Genomic DNA, 20,328 nt, shown 5'->3' with positions numbered 1-20,328 from the left:
TTTTCTTTTAGAAGCTAGTTTTACTGCAACGCACAATTCGTTCGTAACGGCATTGTTGTGTAAATTGAAAGACCGTATTTTGCATTATGCGCTAAAGTAGTTATCTGTACAATACCTATGCGAAACCTGGTGGTCTTACGTATGTAGTGCCACTTTTAGTATACGCGGTACTAAACCTGTTCAGTATATACTGGCCTGTCAGTACACCGCTGCGTAAACAAGACCCTCTTTCTTGTACAGATGGAATCACACTTGTCTAGAGTGATGGAGCACGTAGCTGTAGTTGAGTGCACTAGCTTGTAGACGCTGTTGTCTGCAGCTGCTTCCTTGCGTTAGCTACAAGCTTCTGTCCATGTTTGAACTAGCATGCAGCGCGAGTATACGACATAATTTGGAATAGTGGCCCATAGAAGCACACGGACTGCGACAGATCAAACAAGACAGACGCAGCGTTAATTCAATGTATTTGGCAAGTGATCTTGTATGTATACACCCTACCCTACGTAAAGAAAAGTGAGAGAGAGAACGTGAAAAGGTGCACACAAGGCAGTCAACCCACCAAATCAAACAGGTAGCGGACGTTACAAAAAACATTTTTTATGCACTAAACATTGAGTTCTTAGTTAGCGCTATGCCTTGTCTTGATATGTCGTCGTCCGGGTGATTCTTTTCGCTGCTATTCTGAATGATGTACTATAAACTAGCTATAAATTTGTCCTCTTGATCGTTACGATATCGTATTTGCATACACTTGCAGAAAACAGAAGCTGAAGTGGTTGGCTGGCTGCTCTAGACAAGTGCGGTTCCATCTGTACGGTTGAAACTAGTCGCCGACTTGAAGGCGTTCAGTTCTCCGCTGCACTATTTCATTCCGCAGGTGTGGCAGAAAGCCGCCGAGCAAGTGCTGATTTCTTTAGGGCTGGCTCAGGGCATGGTAATCACGATGGGGAGCTACAACGAGTTCTCGAACAACCCACACGTGTAAGTAACACGAAAAAAATATTTCCCTAAATTAACCCGTTGCAGTAAAGCCTAAGTGTGAAGCATGAAAACTCGGCCAATTTGGTAGGACATAACTGAATATACGAACAGTGCATCTTAAAAGTAGTTACAGTGTAACTACGGAAGCGAACAAACAAGGATAGAAAAGAGCGCTCTTTTTCCTATCTTTGTTTCCTCGCTTCCGTAGTTAGTTTAACTACACATAAGTTGCGCATACGAGACTTCGCCACCAATGCTGCGCAACTTCACCAACTCCTTTCTTCGGTAGCGTCATACGTATGGTCAGACAAATGCCAAATGGCTTTTGACGCCTCGAATTGTCCCCTCACGTCTGAGCTAGTGCTTTGTCATTTTGATAACACCGCACGCACTCTCCTCCATACTGATGCCAGCGGACACGGACTCGGCGCTATACTTTTGCAACAAACAGAGCGTTATGGCGAACGTGTGATCGCATACGCTAGTCGCACCCTCACAGCAGCAAAGAAAATCTACACCATCACCGAGCAGGAGTGTCTCACTGTTGTCTGGGCCATCCAGAAGTTTCGACCATATCTTCACGGCCGCCACTTCACTGTGGTCACTGACCACCACGCTTTGTGCTGGTTGTCGACGTTGAAGAATTTGTCGGGACACTTACTGTCACTCTATGATGCACCGCCTTTAAGGCTCTTCTCGTCCTCCCAACGCCCGCGCCCATCGACAGCTGCGGAACTTGAAGACTGAAAACTCCATCCTTTACCGTTTTGTCTTCCACCCCGAAGGACAGCGCTGGGTTCCTGTCGCTCCTAGTTCCCTAAGGGCGCATATTTTGGAGGCGTTTCACGGTGACCCCAAGGCTGGTCATCTCGGTTTTCGAAAAACCTATGAACGCATCCGCAGTCGTTTTGCCTAACCTGGGCTTTCCACCTGCGTAGCCCGAAATGTTGCGTCATGCTCGCTCTGCCAATGCCGCAAGGGACCCACTTTTTCCCCGGCTGGTCTCCTACAATCTCTACCGTGTCCTGACGCTCCCTTCGATGTCGTTGGCATTGACTTCTACGGACCACTACCAAGATCAGCTAGCGACAAGCGCTGGATTGTCCTAGCAGTTGACCACTTAACACGGTACGCCGAAACAGCTGCACTTACTTCAGGATCAGCAGAGGACATCGCCACATTTTTTTCTGGAACCAATCTTTCTAAGCCATGGTGCACCACGCATCCTATTGAGCGACTACGGCAAGGCGTTTCTCTCGAAACTACTCGAACAAGTCCTCCACGCATGTAATACGATTCATGAGACTACGTTTTTCGTGATGATTATATACAGATGAAGAAGATGAAGGTCAAACGCTGTGAATATTGTGCTAACAGTATATTCAGTTATAGCCTAAGTGTATTTTAAAAGAAGTCTTCACCATGACTCTATCCCACGCATGAACATTCGGAGCGATAAACGAGCTTTTTTCTTATATTTGGTATTTCCCTAATTCAGCTGCAGTCAATGTTGCTGTCAAATGGGTGTTCTGATTAGATTAGCCGTGGTAGCAATGTCAGGAAGAGAGTGGAGAAGTGCGGAAGTATACTTGAAGACAACTGTGACGTGCCTTCATCTAATGTTGGACAACTTTGCTTCTGATGATGTCCTTGTTTTTGCTGTCATCTTAATGATGACGCTCCAAATAATATCTGCAAAGTAGGTAGACGGGAACCATATTTAGCCAGAATACATAATCACAAAACTTCATTAGGAACACTATAGTTTTTTTCCTCGACCGGCTTGTTCCGCCGATTAAAACAGACATTTCGTACGCTTTATTACCTACATCAGAACTTTAAATACTTTATGTCCGAAGCAATGAAAGCGTAGAATATGTCAGAAAAATGAAGTGTTGTCGCAGAATGGAAGGAGAGTTCGTGATGATGATAGATAGAGAGATAGATAGATAAATAGATAGATAGATAGATAGATAGATAGATAGATAGATAGATAGATAGATAGATAGATAGATAGATAGATAGATAGATAGATAGATAGATAGATAGATAGATAGATAGATAGATAGATAGATAGATAGATAGATAGATAGATAGATAGATAGATAGATAGATAGATTCGAAATAATATATTGATGTTTTGTGGCCTGCCCGCTCGCAGGGACGCCTACGTCATCACTGTGGTCAATGTCATCTTCAGTCTGCTGGGCGGCCTCGTGGTATTCATGTTCTTGGGCAGCATGTCGTTCAAAATGCGGGTCTCCATGCTGGACGTCCTAAAAATAGGTGCGCTGTCGGCTGTGCGACATTCTTCCCTGATCAGTGCACCGACTCGGCGAATTACTTTTTCTACACCACTCGCACTGTGAGGGGTGTCGGTAATGGCTGTGCTCATTAGGCATATAGTGAGAAGCAGCTACGGTTGAGCGAGTGTTTTACTAAGGCGATAGTATGTTTGCCGAAATCATCTGATGCAATCGAGCTAACAAGCAAATAATTATCACAAAAGTGCTTAGAATAAGTGGCAACTTATTGGTGCTTTTATTCTTCGACGATCTTTAATACAATATTATATTACATAAATACAAAGGAAAGTACAAGAAGTCACCTTTTATTAGAAATTTACACTGCCAAAATTCACGTGACTACGAGAGAAAGCACATGGGTACTTCTTAACATGGTCTTCAGGGTTGTGTATACACACCGTTAAAACCAAGCTTGCATGATCAATGTTCCTTGTTCAATCCCCAGTGGAGCAGCATGGATTTAGATCACACTATTCCACATCAACAGCTGTGTTATTGTTATCACAGAAGATTAACAAAACACTGCACAACAACCTTCTTGTGGCAGTTTTCATTGATTTAAAAAAGGCATTCGATACCGTCGACCATAAAATTTTGCTTATGAAATTAAAACACTATGGATTCCGCGGCAAAGTTTTTAGCCTCCTTTCTAACTACATTGATGGACGTCATCAAATGGTCAACATGCAAGATCTTACGTCGTCATTATTAAACATAAAGACAGGAGTACCTCAAGGGTCCGTCCTGGGGCCCCTATTATTCTCATTACACGTAAATGATCTGCCATGCATACTCAAATCGGCCGAGTTGCTAATGCACGCTGATGACACAGCTTTAATAGTTACCGCCGATAACATAGCCGATCTAGAATGTAGAGCTAATGAAGAACTAGAAAATATTTTTAAGTGGTTTAGAGTGAACAAATTAACACTCAATGCAAAGAAAACCAAATACACCATTTTTCACTCCTGTTACCGAAATGTAAACTGTGAGTCATTTCGACTTACAATGAACAACTGCCAACTTGAGCATGTAAATGAATTTAAATATCTCGGTGTAGTGTTCGACAGCCAATTACACTGGAAAAAAACAAATTAACTCTCTTTGTACTAAGCTAGCATCTGGCTGCAGTATGCTACTGGCTGCTAGAAATTATTTTAGTAGAAATATTCTCAGAGTTCTTTATTTTTCGTTTGTTCATAGTCATCTATCATTCTGCTTAGACTCATGGGGATGGACTTTTAAAACTTACCTTGATCCTATCCGGATATTACAAAAGCGTGCACTTAGAATTATAGATTATGCGGCTTATAATGAACCCAGTGAGTCTTTGTTTCACAAGTTGGATATTCTACCTTTTGATTACATACGGCAGCTTAAAACCGCAGTCACCATCAACAATGTTATTGCACACAGTGTACCTTTCGATGTATCTATCTTTTCTTCCTCGTCCCGCGTCACTAGATGCACGACATTGCGGAATTTTAATCTTTCACCCACTAAAAACGTGTATGGTGAACGCTTACTACAGTTCGTAGGAGCTAAAGTGTGGAATAACATACCACTTCAGATTAAAGATTCTAGGTTTTTTTCGAGCGCACTCAAAAAATATTTGCTACATGTAGATCAATAGTAATGACCATGTACTAAGCCTTACACATATTTTGATGTTTTGTCTATACTTGATTATTTCATTATTTATGAACAAAGTGCAACAATGTGTGTCTTCTTGTATTTTGTTCGTTTGTTGAAAAATCAACGTTTTTTGATGTTTAGATTTTTTCTTATATACAAATTGTATTCTGCTTGTACACTTTCTCCCGTTAGACCCCTTACTAGCCTATGGCTATGGGTCTAATCAGTGTTGCGCATTTCTTGAAATGTGGTCCTAACAACCTCAATAAAATGTAAAATGTACTTTTTTATTTCAACTCCCAACTACTCCAAGTCATCGACAAATGCGCAATTGATGAACTTGATGAACACTATAGGCATAATTGCTGGAAAAATTCTAATAAGCCCCATCCTCCCCTCCCGAAAAACATGGGAAGTGACTAAAGAACTGTACAAGTGACAGGGGGAGAAAAGTAGCCCGGATCCACTTGTTGTAAGCAGAGCTAGCACCCCTGATGTGTGCACCCACGTCTTCAACATTCGAACGCGACACTGCGATTACCTTGCGAAGCTGGTGAAAGCTCATAAGATCGGGCCAGGTGATGGAAATCCCCCGTCTGATCGGCCGTAAGAAGAATTACGTTACGGCGGCTTCTGATACAAATAGATCAGGCAATACAGTCACTTGATGAGATGTAGCGGCCGTTTTCTGAGGTTGGAGGTGAGAGCAGCTCGGAGCGTTCATACTTTGTGCGCACTCATTTGAGAGACAGCCGAACAGTGCTCGGCTGTGACCGACCGAATGTTACGCATGTCATAAAAGTGCTCCGCAGCGCTCAAAAAGGACAGCATGAATTTGAGAATACGTGAGCAGAAAAGGCTCGTGAGACTTGACTTCTCTGCATAAAACTAGACTAGTTATTACTAGACATTTCTTTGGCGATAACCGAAGAATTCTTCTGCGTGACAATCGTTTAAAAAACGCACACTTCCATCGCAGAGATGCTGCATCTTTCGCTAACTTTGCAGGCGACATTAAGGCTGATGGTTTATACACAACAGGACTCGGTTTGGTATTGATGGCGTTCCCTCAAGCGGTGTCAACCGTGTCTAATTCTACCCTTTGGGCGGCTACTTTCTTCGCCATGATCTTCTGCCTCACTGTCGGATCACAGGTGAGCATTACGCTCCTTTTTTTACATATATTCTCAAGTCTGTATGCTACTTTCAAGATCTTCAGGCAGAAAAAAAAGTGTACTTATTTCCCCGTAAAGAGAAGTCTGAGTAGTATGTGAAGCAGCCATGGGTCAAGTTAAAGTTACCTAAAGAGCTGCTCCTTATTCATCACCGTACGCGTTCATGGTTGCGCACACAGTCGCTTTGCGAGCCCTCGCATCCGCCACACTCATGTTCATGTTTTCATTCATACTACTACGCTTAGTGTATGATAAAGAGAGGAGTTAGCACTTTAATCATACAGAGCAGCGCAGCCCCGCTAGTTGCCCCCACTCATACTCCTTACGAGCCGCGATGTAGCGAGCGTTACCGCAGAGCCATCTAGTGGGTGCTCGGTGTACTATCGTGACTACGACGACGGACAAGGGACGAGTGCTGACCATAAGCCACTTTGCATCTAAAATGTGCTAACTAGGTATGAATGAAAGACGTCAACATCAAGCGGTGCATCGGTTGTACATATTATTGGTATAGATCTTCTTTGTCCTTTTCGTGAGTCCAAATCGGGCAATAAGTGGGTCGCCGTTGCTATAGACTACGTGACTAGGTATGACATCACTCGAGCGTTCCCCACCAACACCGCTGCTGACGTTGCGGATTTTTTGCTTCATGATGCCATCCTACACCATGGCGCTCCTCACCAATTACTCACAGATCGCGGCCGCGCATTTGTCCCGAGTGATCGACGACCTTCTGCGCTCTTCCTCGAAGCAGCACAAGTTGACCACTTTATACCATCCCCAAACAAATGGCCTGACGAAACGCCTAAATCGCACCATCGTGGACATGCTCGCGATGAATGTGTCTTCCGACCAACATGACTGGTACCTGGCGCTACCTCACGTGACCTTCGCGTACAATTCTTCGCGCGACGACACCACTGGCTATTCACCTTTTTATTTGCTCTATGGCCGTGATTCGACGTTACCACTCGACACCCTACTTCCGACCACTGCAATGCCGTCAACCGAATATGCACGCCACGCTATCGCTCGTGCCAACCACGCACGTCAGATCGCCCGCTCTAGACTTTCGGCTTCGCAAGCCACCCAGAAAGCCATCTACGCCAGCCGGCATGTTGACGTTCGCTTCTCACCCGGTTCTCTCATTCTGCTGTAGTGCCCAGTTTATCGAGTTGGCTTATCAGCGAAGCTGTTGTCTCGCTACATGCGTCCTTACTGTATCATCCGCCAGGTATTGACGTCACCTATTATATGTTTCCTGCATCTGAGACCACAAGCCTGCCTGCTACCACACCCAGTGATGTTGTGCACGCCCGCAGGCTAAAACCTTACCAGCTGCCTTCTGAAGACCGTAATTAATGTGCATCGAGACAACACTTTTACCACCGGAGGAGGGAGGGGGCAATGCTACGTAGCTGACATATCAGCTATCAAAAGACGACAATGAGGAAGTAGTTTGTCGGTTGTGCGTGCTGTCCTCCATCTTAGTCGATGCTATACGGATCAGTATAAAAATATATTCTAAATAGACGCAACTCGTGTCATTTTAACGTAACAATATATTGACAGAAATGCGAAGAAGTGCTTCAAATGAGAACCTGACGTGGCTCGTATTTGCCCCGCAGATGGTGTTTCTGGAGACGTTATTGTCTCCACTCAAGGACGGCTACGAGTACCTGAGTCAGCGTCGTACCACTCTCGCCGCAATTGCCTGCTGCGTCGGCTTCCTGCTCGGCATACCACTCACTATGCAGGTGATTGAGAGTGGATGTGGGCGCAGGACACGAGTGCGCGCACACTAGTGCCGTCGCTGCCGCGAACTATCACTCACTGGATCCACGACTGACTCAGTCATTTCATAATTCACTCGATTGCTTACTCACTCTTTCACTTCATGACTGACTCAATCAGTCCATAACTCATTCCAAACCTTGCTTATTATTTCATTTTAATTGGTTCATAGGTTGCGAGAACGTGCATTTTGTTTGAAAACTGTTGTTCAAAGCAATATAGCCATAGATTGTGCTAAGCCCGGATGCACGCGCCACCTGTTTGTTGTCATCCTCTTTAAACGTCGCCTTGCCAAGCACGCTGGAGAGATATACGAGGCCTATGAAATCACTGAAGAAAGTCAACGTGTGCAATATTTTGGTCTATATTAGACAGAGAAATGCGCTACCTGGCGTGACCTCTGTGAATAAAAGTGTTTTCTAATGTTACTTCGTGCCTTTTTTTTAATCTTCGCGTATATATACTGGTTCCCCTTTATACGTCTTCAGTTTGCTGTCAGCACTTCTTCTCCCGTACTTCCTTTGTTTCGTCCCGCGTGAGCGCTGTTTATTCCTTCTTTGAAAACATGTGCCCACTAGCCTACATTTCACTGCTTGTTGTGGACTCCGTGGCTTTTGGGCCTCAAGAACTTTCAGCAGGCATTCCTGTCACTTCCTATTTCTCACTTGTATAGATAACCATATACTCAATCGACGTTCGTATCACACTCATAATTGATTGATATGTGGGGTTTAACGTCCCAAAACCACTTCATGATTATGAGAGACGCCGTAGTGGAGGGCTCCGGAAATTTCGACCACCTGGGGTTCTTTAACGTGCACCCAAATCTGAGCACACGGGCCTACAACATTTCCGCCTCCATCGGAAATGCAGCCGCCGCAGCCGGGATTCGAACCCGCGCCATGCGGGTCAGCAGCCGAGTACCTTAGCCACTAGACCACCGCGGCGGGGCGTATCACACTCATAGGGTACGTTATGCGCCACCGTCATAATTTTATACTATATACACATAGAATAATGTTATACTATATATATACTATAGGATTTTTTATAATGTACTATATACACCTAGATGCAGCACGTCATTCTAGGCATCTTTACGCCCATTGTAAACCTACCATCGAAATCCTACCCTAATACTACCATAAACTCATGAGACAACGCTGGCACTACATCATCAGTATTGTTGCTCTGTGGCCACCCATGGCCCTTGTGCAACAAAAGCCTACTGATCATCACTGGCAGCACCACGACCCAAACGTGTATAACTTTAATGCATGTCACGTAGCTTGAAGCTACAGACGCGTTTCAACACTTCTGACGTCCTAACTTGTCTAATGTCCTCGCTGAGATTTTTTCCTATCTTAACCAGCTTCGTGTCTAATCAAGAAACTGGTCTTCCCTGTAACTGACCAAGCGGAATCTCTTCAGAATCTTATGCTTCCTCAGTCCTGCAGCACTACAGAGCCACAAACTTATCGATCTCTTTGGTATATTAAAGCGTGATGAAAAAAAAAGAATCACTTGCATCATGCGTCACGAACAGTAGTCACTCACTTATCTGAAGATGCAGAAAAATCAACTTTTATACGCAACTAAAAAATAACAAACATGTGTGCTTGAGCAAGCTTACACAGCTATATGGTTATTATGCCCTCCAACATGCAGGGTGGCTTCTACATGCTGACTGCTATCGACACCGAAGTCACCGGCAACTTGATTCGGTGGATCGCACTCTTCGAGATCGGCTACATGGCTATTGGCTACGGTATGACTACTCTAGATATACTACAGCCATAACAAGGTGTAACTACAGCGCACAGAATCCAAGCTTTGTATTTATCTCGCTGAGATGCTCGGAGCTACGCAACACTTAACATAGGCAACCGAGGGTCATTTATTGATGAATATCCTAGATTACTTAAGTTGATGGGTCTCTTTTATATTAAGCAGGAAAATAAGACGACATTTTATCTTGTCATGTTTTTTATTAAAGTGGCGGTGTGGACACCGCATTCCGAACTTTTTTAGGCATCTCGAGTTATTCTTAAAAAGATTGGGGAAAAGCCTAAATGAAAAGTTGCTATGTGAAAAATGCTTGGAAACTATGTCAACTTGCTTTAAGACTTTTATTGCCACTTTCAATCCTTCTGAGCGTAGGTCGAGAGTTTCAGCAGAGGTCTCTCTATTGTTTTCGATGTCACGGAATAAACGCACGTAGGATACTGAATAATAGCAACATTTGGGAAGCTTACCACAAAATGGCGTTTTTGTGTCCAATAAGCGCATCTCCTGCTTGCCCTTGCCACTACGTATTCTTTGCCGTGTCCAGAAATAGTATACATCAAGCCATCCTTGTGCTATTTCTTTTAGAAATAAATTCTGCCCTTTACACCGATAAAACATCCATACATATAGGTGCACAAAACCACAATTTTAGTGAGTTGCCTAACTTGAGTCTTCATTATGGAGGAACAATTGCATAAGAGTCAATTTCTCGTTAATGTATTTCATCTTTGTTTTAGATTATTTACACCTTATTGGTCTGGTTTCTCGGACCTACGCGTAGATTTTGCTTGTCATGGTCTCAACTCCAACCTTTTTATTGACGACCAAAATATGATCCATAAAGTTTGAGTAGACGATGCTTACTGATTTATTTTTTGATTGATAGATTGATTGATTGATCTGTCACCGTTCAACTAAACATTTCTGTCTTGAATTTTTCGCGCAAGCACTTAGTGACCCAGAAAGGAAGACAAACGGCCGCAATTTCTGTTGTTTTTTTTTTCTCTATTTTTTCAGGCATAAAAAAGCTAAGCACAGATGTAGAGTTCATGCTTGGTTCGCCGCCTGGCTTTTCAGTGGAACTTTGTTGGAAGTTCTTGTGCCCGATGCTGCTATTGGTGAGCTTATGGATCAATATTGCAAGAGTTTATTCTATAGCGTATACCAACAGTTGGTTTAATTGCTCCCTGAGCTGCCGTCTCTAGAAAGAGGAGTAGAGAGATATACAAAAAAGCGTAACAGCAATAAACATTTTCAAAGCCTTGTTGTGGCTGAAACAAAACACACGATAACTATGACACAAATGCAAGATTTCAATATGAATCGAACAATTTATGACATGAAAAAAAGGAAGGAGAAGCCGGAACAAACGACACAGCAACGTGGCACAGCGTATCTGGAAAAAGCGTGGTATGTTTTTATATAAATGTTCGCAGAAAATTATCATTATTTGTAATAAAATCAATAGCGTGGAATGTCAGGCCAAAATTTAACACATGAGGAGCCTTAAACACCCCCTTTGCAGCAAAAATTGGCAGACACATGCACTCTTTCACTATGCAGTGCTATTGCGATTGCGCTAATATGTGCATGCACAGCTGCGCAAAGTACCATCAGTGTGCTAACAAATCACTATATCTGGGTGATCCATATTATTTGATTTACGGTTGTCTAGCGTTCATCTCGCTTTATTAATGATCGGCGCGCTTCAATATGTACTGAGGATTGCTATGCGAACGGGGGGGGGGGAAGGGGGGGGCACTCTTTTTACTATCCTGAGAAGGGGGCGAAAAGTCGGCCCCATACATTGGCTAAGTAGGCAGGGAGGTGCTGCGATGGACCCCCCTCCCCCTCTTCTATTGGAATCTTGCGCACGCCTAATGGTACTGTGGACAATAAAACGAGAGATGACGCATATTTAGAGTTGTGCATGTCGGTGGTAAAGTGGATACGAGGCTGAGCTTCTGAAACAAAACAAACAAACACCATATGGTGAATAATTCCGTAGCACTCCCCAATGGCATGCTTCATCACCATATGCTTAATGAAAACAAAGATAATGAAGCCAAGGTAAGGCATAAGAGACATAATCAGGTTGTCCTTTTCCTCGCTTTGCTTTCTTCGCGTCTATGTCACAAATAGTATAATACACCTAAAAGCTAAAATTCGCGCTTCCTATACCTGTCCAGGCTTCTTTTTCCGCTGTTTTTCATTAAGGTTTCGTCAGAAAAACCAGCCCTCAAGGAATATATTTTTTATTGATACTAATATAGCCGTTCTGACACACAAAGCATATGAGATCACTGCACTTGTACGAAAGAATACAAACTTTAAGGGGTCATTTATTTTACTGGACAAAACAATCATTAGACTTGGCAAGAAATCCAAGGAAAGTATAAGGGACGTTAATTGTAGTAAGACAGTGTAAATGGGAAGAAATTGAAGTGGACAAAACGACCACTTGCCACATGCGGGTACCGAACCTGCGACCTTCGAATAGCGACCATCCGCCAGTCTAACTTGTGGGGTATACATGTGAATTTCACCTTGCGAGTGTGAGTCAGCGCCGCTATAGTAGCCATGACGGCGAGTATGGAAAACTCTTTCTTTTGCAGGCTGGAAAGTTATATTATGCGTAGATTATGAAGATGTGTTAGAAAACCTGTGCAGTGCTCAATTGTCTCAATACGATTTCTTTTTCACGCTTACCAGATTATCTGCATCAGCAGCCTCTGCGAGGGTGGACCGCTGGCACTCGGGGAGTACGTCTATCCTGACTGGGTACACGTCATCGGTGCGGCTCTTGTCGCAGTGCCCGTCTGTTTTATGCTCATTGGCGGTGTCGTACACTTCGTCAAGTGCCAGGGGGTGAGTTACCAGGTGTACTCAAACGGTACACGCGCAGACACCATTTGAGAGCATGAGTGGCTCCAATATTCTGCAGACATCATGAAGAATTGCTTTATTCGAGACGAGCTCAAGCCGACCCACGCTGATGATGATACATGCAGATGAGTAATTCGTTCAAATGATGAGGACATATCCAGTTGTCAAAGAAGAGTCAGTGACTGCGCTCACAATATGTGTGCTGCATGACGTTGAAGTGGTTCTGACAAGCCGCGAAACAGACTTTGGAGACATTTAGTTGGCTCGCATACTTTGCACCATTTCAGCTGTATTCCGACGGCGGATGAAATCAGTCAGTGGATTATGTAGTAAGTCACCGTGCACCCACCGTTTCCTCATTAGCGCTTTGGTCCGCGCTGTACGATTCGGTGTGTTCAAAGAGCCTCAAAGCACAGTCAAGATCCTCAAGTAGCAATTCAGAGCAATCCTTGCAGCAGGAATTCTCCCCTGACGTTCGTATGCATGTCGGCTATGGAGACATCCTATTCAGTTCATATGTCACGCGACTGAATCGTTCATGATCACGACCGCCGTATGAACACAGATTTACGGGTAAGGGTCGTCGGACAAATCTGCGCGATCGTGGCTGTGCTGCTCGGTTTCTGGCCGAATGTTGCACAATCGAATGCCGACCACGGTGGTGGCACTTCGATGGAAGCGAATTGCTAAAGGTCCGTGTATTTGTATCTAGGTGCACGCTATAGGACATATGGTACACTTTCGGAGCCCTCCACTACGGCATCCTTCCATAGTCATATCGCGGGTTCGGGATGAAGCCTTAATAATAATAATAATAATAATAATAATAATAATAATAATAATAATAATAATAATAATAATAATAATAATAATAATAATATCTGCCGCAAGAGAAACCTATGCAGTGCCTATGATGATGCAGAGCCTAACCAAAAGCGCACAAACCCAATATTGTGGTAACATAGAGGTTCTACCTAAATCTTGTTTGAGAACACTGGAATGAAGATAACTGTTAACTCACACTCTAAAAAAATATCAAGTAAAAAGGGTGTCTTTTTGTCCTACAACAATGATCGTCATCAGGCTTGCGTGCGCTTCCTTTCTTGAAAACTCGGCGCTGGCCACTTTCCTATCGAGAATGCAATGTAACCCTGATAATGGGCATGTCGATCGTGACCGGAACGTACTGGGCGCGGGGCAATAGCGCAAGGATAGAACGCAATATAGAGGACGATTATTGTTGTGGGACAAAAAGATACCCATCTTACTCGCTCTTTTTTCAGAGCTTGCCTACATACGTATAATTGATACTTAAATAAGCAGTGGAGGACTTGTAAATTTAAAACACAATTAGGACTAATCAACTAGACCTCATCAGCGAAAGAAACTTCAGGTGGCTGCTACGGCATATACAGCACGCACAGCATGCGCTTCCCACAGGAACGCTGTTGTTTTTTTTAATCGCACTGCGAAAAATTCAGACACCGTGTGAATTTTTGTTGTAAGGTATTCAGCAGAACGTTTGTGGACACCGGTCAGTGACGTACTGTAGGATTCATGCAGAGGAATGTTTCCCTAGATGATAAAGAGACCCCTGAATTCAGATACACACATTCAAAGTGATGGAACAAACAAGGAACTTACGGCATAAACGAAAACGCAGGAGTGCGCCAATAACGGCACTTTACTGCAGTTACTGCTGCAAAGGAATTTTTTCCGGATCTGAACAGGGCCTCTAATTAGGACCGACGAAATCGTAACTTGTGGCCCTTGGCCTCCAAAATCGTCTGCCGCGCGTGTGGTAGACAATCTCGGAGGACTGCATTCGCAACTGCTTTAGCGAGTAGAGTGGAATATTCCAAGTTTGCTGCGTCATGTGTGACTCGGTCTGCACGTGTTGGCGTATTCGGCAACAAAAAAAAAAAACATGGCCCGTGTCACCTCGCATGTATACGTTACATTATCACGTTGCCGCTGCGTTATTGTAAAGGCCCGACTCACACACAGACCGACAAACAGTTCACCTTGATTTGGTGAGCTCCGCGCCATTGCCTAAATATTACTGTTACATTCCCCTTACTGCTGCATTTACAAAGGTTAGCATCCCTGCCAAAATCGCAGAGATGGACAAACAGTAGACTTAAGTACCTTCACCGTCGCGTCACAGTCGATGAGCACATTGATGTAACATTGCGTTACCTACGTATTACCGCCAATGTCACAATCACTGGTGGGTATACAACCAAAAGCACATTCTTACCTCAGTGCCACGTCAGTGACGCCCCATTGCCACCACTTCCACAATTGCGGAGATGGAAGGTAGTGGCTCTTTTTTGTTTTTAGCATCACCGGCTAAATACTCATGAAGGCCAGCGCCAATGAGACGAAAGATAAAAAAAACTGAATAAAACACACGGCTTAGACTCCGCTATTCACCGAAAGTTTCAACAAAAACGTGTAGTATATAAACGGAGACGTAGGCACTGACAGTAACCAAACACTTCAGAGCCAACCTTTAATGGTACATGTGGCAGTTACAACTTGGTATCGTTGAGGGCAATTTATGGTTGGCTCAGAAACTATAGGTATGAAGTGATACCATTTTGTCATTGCGTCAGTCATTGCGTCACTCTTAGTTTAAATATTCTGCGCTTTTCTTTAGGTTTTTTTAGTTCTCAGAAATTCAACGTTCGCATCATGCACTTTCCCCTGTCTCTTCTCTTATTTGTGCTGGCCGTCATGAGTCTAATCCAGCTAACCCGATTAGCAACGTCGCAACACAGCCGTCGTATCACCATCCCTGCGACATTTGCAGAGTTGGTCCGAGGCTACGCAGCCACTGCCCGACTGGGGACCCAAGGATTCGGAGATCCTTACGCGATATCAACTTCTCGCCCTCGATCGGGCCGTGTTGCCATCAGACAAGGCGCCAGTTGCACATGGTCCCAGCAAGAAGATCTTGCCTGTGTTGGAACCTTCAATGTCTGCCGAGTCCGACAAGGAGCCGCCTCCCGCCCCTGCGGCAGTTCTCGCAGCCCAGCCGTTGCAAGACGCGCAGCCATTGCTAAGTCCTGCACAGGCCGGTGGAGCAGTGAAGGAGTAGCCACAACGGCAATTGACCAGGAGGAATAGAGCATGTGTGTTCCTAATAATAATGTATCGTTACTATATTCAATTAACACTACTCAGTCTACTTACATTCTCGTCTGTGATTTACTTTAACACGAAAGCCTGAAATGCCGCATCAAACGCGCGTATACATATGGACCAAAATCAACGTCATCCACCTGAGCGCAAGCGATGCAAAGGATGACGTAAATTACGTCACCATAAAACGCCTCATGATGTCACACGTCACAGAAATGCTTGATGTGACATTATGACGTCATTACTTTAGTATTCACCTGCTCAAAGGGGGGAAGATCATGAAAGAGGTGCTAAACCGCGTTAGGTGCAGAAAGCAGTAAATGTAGGCGGACAGGATCAATAATTTCGCCGTGGCGAATCCACTTTATATCGACGCGGTGGCACGTCCCAACGTGAACTTGTTTTTGATACTTCTATTTTCGTTTTTTTTCGAATAGAGAAGAAGCTGTATATAATGCGTAATGACAAAAGTTACTTTGTCAGTTTTAACCAGCGTAAATTTACGCCAGTGGTTTCTTTGGCGATGTTTACTGATTGACTGTGTTATAGGTGACCAAAATACACCCACTTAATTGTCGACTTCACGTGCGTGAAGCTTCCTTCAAACACTCCTAGTTTTCGCGCCATCCAGCCGGGAAGAAAAGGTCAAACGTGCTGACAGTGATCACCCCAATCTTTGTTGCTAGACAGCGAGCAATAACACATGAACTTTTAACACAATAACACAATAACACATGAGCAATAACACATGAACACATGAGCTATTTGCTTGTGAAGGAACTGCAAAGTTACCTCGAAAAGAGCTCCTTGCTTCTCCTAAAGACGGAATGTGCGCGAAAGATTGCACATGACAAGGCAAGGAGGAGCTACTTTCCTCCTTGTAAAGTAAAGCGTCTGATTTTTGGAGTAACTGCAGGAATATTCGCGCCGTGTGCAAACGAACCATCGGCGCCTACATAAGCCTGCTTCCTTTCAAGCGGTGCTGTAGCGTGGTGTGGCGAAGTGGTTAGTGTACGCGCATGCTAAATAAGTGGTCGTGAGTTCGAATTCCTTGTATCTGCTGAAAATGTTTTTATATTTATTCCTGATTGTAGCGCTTCTACATCGATTGTACATCAAGTTAAATGCCAGAAGCCACTTCAAAAGGCTGATTAAACCAACCTTAACCTTATTTTCTTGTGCCAACTCTTACTCCTTTGATAAATAACCACGAAAGCGTGGTTATTCCTTCACAGTGACTCCCAAAATGGTGCGATAAGTGTGCAAAGTGACTTACTCCTCTTCAAATGTGTCGTACCATGCATCAAAGTGTGGTTGAAAGATCTGATTGACCTGCAATATTCTCTGCGCACGCGACTCAATGAACGGAGGCGCTTTTGGCCAGAACCAAGCCGCATGTCCCTTCAATACGTTCGGTTTATGCAGGACACCTTTAAATCAGTCTAGGGATTCAGTCTCTCAGTTCACGTTTAATTTACTCTGTCCCCTTAGTTCACTTATTGGGCTCTCAATTCTCTTTAATCTTCATTCAGTTCAATGAATTTACCTTTTAACACAATAGCGTTTAAGAGCTCGTTTTGTTTAAATGCCAGCGTTGGCGTCATCGAGGGCGTCGTTTGTTCTGAGCGAAAAAATCATCTTGTGTACGTAATGCTGGGCTGTGCGAAATAACGCGGACGAATGGGAGTGCACAGGATTGGCGCTAACTTCAACTGTAAAACTGAAGGCAAAAGCAGGTCAATGTAATCGACATCAGCCTGACATGTGGCCCCGCCGCGATGGTCCAGTGGCTAAGGTACTCGGCTGCGGCTGCTGGCCCGCAGGTCGCGGGATTGAACCCGGCTGTGGTGGCTGCATTTCCGATGGAGGCGGAAATGTTGTAGGCCCGTGTACTCAGATTTGGGTGCACGTTAAACAACCCCAGGTGGTCGAAATTTCAGGAGCCCTCCACTACGGCGTCTATCATAATCCTATGGTGGTTTTGGGACGTTAACCCTCACATATCAATCAATCATCAGCCTGACATGTACCATGTTCTCATAAGTCACAACAAAATCACCAAAAAAAAGAAGACACCACATCAAAATACTACAGTGCAAACGCTAAACAACAAACAGTTCATAGTGATATCAAATATAACAATGATCGGCAAAATCATGCGCACATGCCTTTGCTGGCAATGGCGGTCGCACTTATACATTGAGGTGAAATGGTACAGGCCCGGGTGCTACTGTGGCGTTAGTGCTCGTTAAAGAGCACCAGATGGTCAAAATCTTTGGAGCCCTCCACTGTGGCGTCTCTCACGATCATATTCTTGCGGGCCCCGCCGCGGTGGTCTAGTGGCTAAGGTACTCGGCTGCTGACCCGCAGGGCGCGGGTTCGAATCCCGGCTGCGGCAGCTGCATTTCCGATGGAGGCGGAAATGTTGTAGGCCCGTGTGCTCAGATTTGGGTGCACGTTGAAGAACCCCAGGTGGTCGAAATTTCAGGAGCCCTCCACTACGGCGTCTCTCATAATCATATCGTGGTTTTGGGACGTTAAACCCCACATATCAATCAATATTCTTACGGGGTCACGACACGAACGAAGGCAACAGACTGGGTGGCCAGATGAAACTGTTTATTCTGCCAAACGTGTGACCACGTAAAAAAAAAGTCAGATTACAGCAAGACACTGGTACTGATACCGGCGAACAGAGCGTCGGACGTCGATCAACTGCCACGCGTATCAACTGCCATTGATACACGTGTCGTCAAATATTCTAGAGTTATGGCTAGTGACTACGCAGATTCCAGAATAATCTGTAGCCTATCAGAGAAATTGTCATGGTGGATACTGGAAAACATGGTGGGCGTAGTGGAAATAATAGTAGGCATGGTGGAAATTATGATGGATATGGTGGGGCGTAGTGGAAATTATGGTGGATATGCCGGGACATACTGGGTGGTATGGTGTACAGATGAGTGGTAAAGTGAAAATGATGGTGGAAAGCAGGGGCTAGACAGTGGGCAATATTGGGACACTCTGCTCACCATTGCTATAATGCTGGGAAGCCCTAAGCATATGGCGGGTGGTGCTTATTATGGTGGGTCACATGGTGTACCAAGCTGAGAAACTCTTCCCACCATTGCGATAATGCTGGGAAGCACTAAGCAGATGATGGGTGCTGCTTGTTATGGTGGGCCACATGGTGTACCAAGCTGAGAAGCTCTGCCCACCATTGCGATAATGCTGGGAAGCAGTAAGCAGATCATGAGTGGGCGTATAATGGCAGGCAATTTATATTGTGTACCAAGCTGGGATCTGTACATGTTCTACCACCATGATTTCCACCAAAGGTTGAGCCTACCGACCAAGCCCGTGCAATTGTGTTATCCGTGCTTCCGGGTTTCAGAATACACGATTTCGACGATTAAGAATGACAATACAGCGCAGCCATGGAATCAATTAACCTAAATGGAGCATTTTTCATTGTGTATGGTGTCCGCCCAAGAAGCAACAAACATCGATGCGACGCGATTCAAGCACTCCCAGAGAACGTACGTCTCTCCTCACCGGCAGCCGCTGGTCACACTCGCCGGCACTTCTCTAGCCTTTATGCGAGAACTCAGACGTGGCAATTTGTATGCTTGGGGAACCAATATGATAGCGTAATGTTTCAGGCACACTGCATTCGTTTTGGCTAAGCCGTTATGTAGTTGTTGCTTTAGCGAAAGAGCTACAGCACTGCGCTGGCACGACCGCCCTCTACATTGCGCGAACAGCATCCCAATACTCAATCAAATAAATTAGGCGGGCGAATCTATAGAATGAGCCTAGAAGCGTCATAAAGCGTGAGCAGATTTCGCCCTTTAGAACGAGCGCGAAACGGATATTAAACTTGGCAGACCTCACCGGTCAACTGTTGCTGCTTTCTAGTCCACTTAGTTTTTTTTTCTTGCAGTTGTGAATTGTAAAAAAAAATAGCACTGGTGCCATTTGGGATGCTGTTCGCGCAATGTAGAGGGCGGTCGTGCCAGCGCAATGTTGTAGCTCTTTCGCCAAAGCAACAACTACATAACGGCTTGGCCAAAACGAATGCAGTGTGCCGGATACATTATGCTATCATATTGGTTACCCAAGCATACGAATTTCCACGTGTGAGTTCTCGCACAAAAGCTAGAGAAGTGCCGGCGAGTGCGACCAGCGGCTGTCGGTGAGAAGAGACGTACGTTCTGTGGGAGTGCTTGAATCGCGTCGCATCGATGTTTGTTGCTTCTTGAGCGGACACCATAAACAATGAAAAATGCTTAATTTAGGTTAATTGATGCCATGGCTGCGCTGTATTGTCATTCTTAATCGTCGAAATCGTGTATTCTGAAACACATTGGCAATCGTTACAGGCAGCAGTTGCTTGTGTTTAATAAATGTGCAATTTTTAGTAGCAGGTGCAGATCTCGTCTATGCCGTGTACACGACAAACATAACTGAAGTTGAACCACCTCATGTTGGTATGGCGCAGCGCTGGTGAAATGCCGTCGAAACGCGCTCTAGGCTTGGGAAAAGCCCGCGTGGAAAGAAACTTCATACGCGAGATAGAGCGGGGCGGCACCGTATTAACTGATCCTGAAGGCATC

The 20,328-nt window shown here is 44.6% G+C and overlaps 1 protein-coding gene across 1 annotated transcript in view; it reads left to right on the top strand.

Annotated features, from left to right (window-relative positions):
* The window catches only part of LOC119164971 (sodium- and chloride-dependent glycine transporter 1), a 30,928-nt gene extending 15,166 nt beyond the window's left edge, over positions 1–15,762 (top strand). Inside the window, exons 7-14 of the mRNA XM_037417170.2 lie at positions 878–981; positions 3,143–3,267; positions 5,931–6,076; positions 7,726–7,854; positions 9,560–9,659; positions 10,697–10,797; positions 12,392–12,547; positions 15,381–15,762. Of these exons, the coding sequence (XP_037273067.2) occupies positions 878–981; positions 3,143–3,267; positions 5,931–6,076; positions 7,726–7,854; positions 9,560–9,659; positions 10,697–10,797; positions 12,392–12,547; positions 15,381–15,668 (1,149 nt within the window). The 3' untranslated portion in view covers positions 15,669–15,762. The remainder of the gene's footprint in view (positions 1–877; positions 982–3,142; positions 3,268–5,930; positions 6,077–7,725; positions 7,855–9,559; positions 9,660–10,696; positions 10,798–12,391; positions 12,548–15,380) is intronic.
* Positions 15,763–20,328: the final 4,566 nt, after the last annotated feature.

The sequence above is a fragment of the Rhipicephalus microplus genome, chromosome 9 (assembly GCF_043290135.1).
Source record: "Rhipicephalus microplus isolate Deutch F79 chromosome 9, USDA_Rmic, whole genome shotgun sequence".
NCBI classification, from domain to species: Eukaryota; Metazoa; Arthropoda; class Arachnida; order Ixodida; family Ixodidae; genus Rhipicephalus; species Rhipicephalus microplus.
Note: the sequence above shows the minus strand (reverse complement) of the source record. Positions and strands in the feature narration are given on the sequence as shown.